Below are 1,857 nucleotides of genomic sequence, written 5' to 3'. Positions count from 1 at the left end.
TGCCTGCAGGACTCTCCTCCCCTCCCACCCCTTCTCCCCCACCCCGGCCAGCAGTGTTACAAGACTCAGACAAAACTACCTCCGGGATGGCAGAGCCGGGCCGGGCCTGGGCTCGGCCATTCCTTTGGCTTTTCACTCACTTTTGTGACTTGCTGTACAGAAAAAAAGAAAAAGAATATATTTAAATTTGGGAGCTCTATTTATGTATAAAAACTCACCAACGGTGGCCACGAGCTGGAGGCAGGAGCTGGCACCTGGCTGAAGGTGGACACTTGGGGGAGGGAATTTCGGTCTGTCTGTCCGTCCAGGCATGAGAGAGAGACACTGTTGTGGACATGGCCTGCCCCATTTGGCATCCCTGGATGGCTGCTGAGAGGTGGGTGAGGAGCAGGAGTGGGGGCTGGGGGCTGCCTCAAGGTGACTGCACCTCTCACAGGGTGTGGGGGTATTTTCCCAAGCTGCCTGCTCATAGGCAGGAGAGGGGCTGTGGGGATGCATCTTGCATTGCAGGGGGTAGCCTCGGTGGCTGCCAGCTCCTGCCCGCTCTACAACATCTGCCTTCCCAGGGTTTCCTCTCTGCAAGAGGATGATTCATCGAGGGATGGAGCTGGGGCAAGGAGCCCATGTCCCCCAACACCCTGGAGCAGCCGGTGGAGCAGCAGGTGCCCACTGTGAGGAGACCCCAGGTGAAACATGGAGCTGGGTGCCCTGGGGAGGTGGCAGCCCCAAGGCCTCTGACCCTGACAGGACTTTGTCCCCTCTTCCCAGGGCAAGAGCAGGATGCAGCAGCAGACAGCAAGATGCACTGGCCGCAGGATGGGCAGCCACCGCTGTGCCCTGCAGTGTGGTGAGGGACCAGCGCAGTACCCACATCTCCCTGATGTCTGCAGTCTGCCCCTGGCACCACGTTTCTGCTCTCCTGTCTGGTGCTGTTGGAGAACTGGGGTTCAGGCACTGCCCTGTCCCCTGTGGTACAGCATGTGGGAGGGGAAACATCCTCACAGAGAAGCCCTGCCTTCCTCTGGGACCTCCTGTTCTTCATGGCATTTTCCAGGGGCAGCCGCTGTCCCTAAATCCCCCAAACTACCTCTGCTCTTGCTGCTTTCTGGGGGAAGCCGTGGGACTGGGCTGACATCTTATGCCCTGAGGACAGGGCAGTGACACTGGAGCAGCTGAGGAGGAACTGACTTCCTGGCGTGCGTGTCCTCCCCTGTGTTCCTTGCTGACACCTCCAGAATGAGGACATTGCCTGGAGCTCGGCCCTGCAGCAGGGGCAGGAGGGGGTGTGGCAGACCCTGGGATCCCAAACGGACTGGGAGTCCTCCTGTCCCAGAAGAGCAAGGCTGAGTAGGAAAAATCCCATCCTACACCCACCCTTCCTCTTGCTGTAAGGAGGGGGGGGAAGCCACCCCCAAGCACACCCTCCCAACCCAAGGAGGGGCACTGCCCTCTGTGTCTGGCCCCACGTGCCCCCCGGCAATAACCGCGGCTCTGTCTGGACGCGGCGTGGCAGCCTCTCTCTGCAGGCAGGAAGGCAGGACGGATGCGGAGGCGGGGAGGGGGGCGGAGGCTTTATTTGGGCTGCAGGCGCGGGCCCTGGACGGTGAGGGCGGATGGCTTGTTGGTGAGGGGGTGCCACTGGCCCTGGATGCTGGGGCTGTCGGTGTGGAAGGGCTTGCGGATGCGCACGATGTCGAGGCCGGACTGGCGGGCCAGCTTGGTGGCCAGTTGCAGGATCTCCTCGCACGTCTTGCTGGCGATCAGCTCCTCCCGCACCGTCCCGTTCACTGCGGCAGAGCAGGAAGGGTCAGGCCGGGCTTCCCCCCTCCCCCGGGAGGCCCATCCCACCCCCCGGCC

The 1,857-nt window shown here is 62.1% G+C and overlaps 2 protein-coding genes across 2 annotated transcripts in view; one reads left to right on the top strand and one right to left on the bottom strand.

Moving 5' to 3' along the window:
• SEMA4G (sema domain, immunoglobulin domain (Ig), transmembrane domain (TM) and short cytoplasmic domain, (semaphorin) 4G) overlaps positions 1-851 on the top strand; it is a 26,947-nt gene extending 26,096 nt beyond the window's left edge. Inside the window, exon 15 of the mRNA XM_010000162.1 lies at positions 769-851. Coding sequence (XP_009998464.1) covers positions 769-851 — 83 coding nt within the window. The remainder of the gene's footprint in view (positions 1-768) is intronic.
• Positions 852-1,572: 721 nt separating this feature from the next.
• Positions 1,573-1,843, bottom strand: MRPL43 (mitochondrial ribosomal protein L43). The gene is made up of 2 exons (XM_010000161.1): positions 1,840-1,843; positions 1,573-1,787 (listed from the first exon to the last, which is right to left on the bottom strand). Exons 1-2 carry the CDS (start codon positions 1,841-1,843, stop codon positions 1,573-1,575), a joined length of 219 nt encoding a protein of 72 aa, XP_009998463.1.
• Positions 1,844-1,857: the final 14 nt, after the last annotated feature.

This window comes from Chaetura pelagica, unplaced genomic scaffold (genome assembly GCF_000747805.2).
Source record: "Chaetura pelagica isolate M959 unplaced genomic scaffold, ChaPel_1.0 scaffold436, whole genome shotgun sequence".
Lineage (NCBI taxonomy): Eukaryota > Metazoa > Chordata > Aves > Apodiformes > Apodidae > Chaetura > Chaetura pelagica.
Note: the sequence above shows the minus strand (reverse complement) of the source record. Positions and strands in the feature narration are given on the sequence as shown.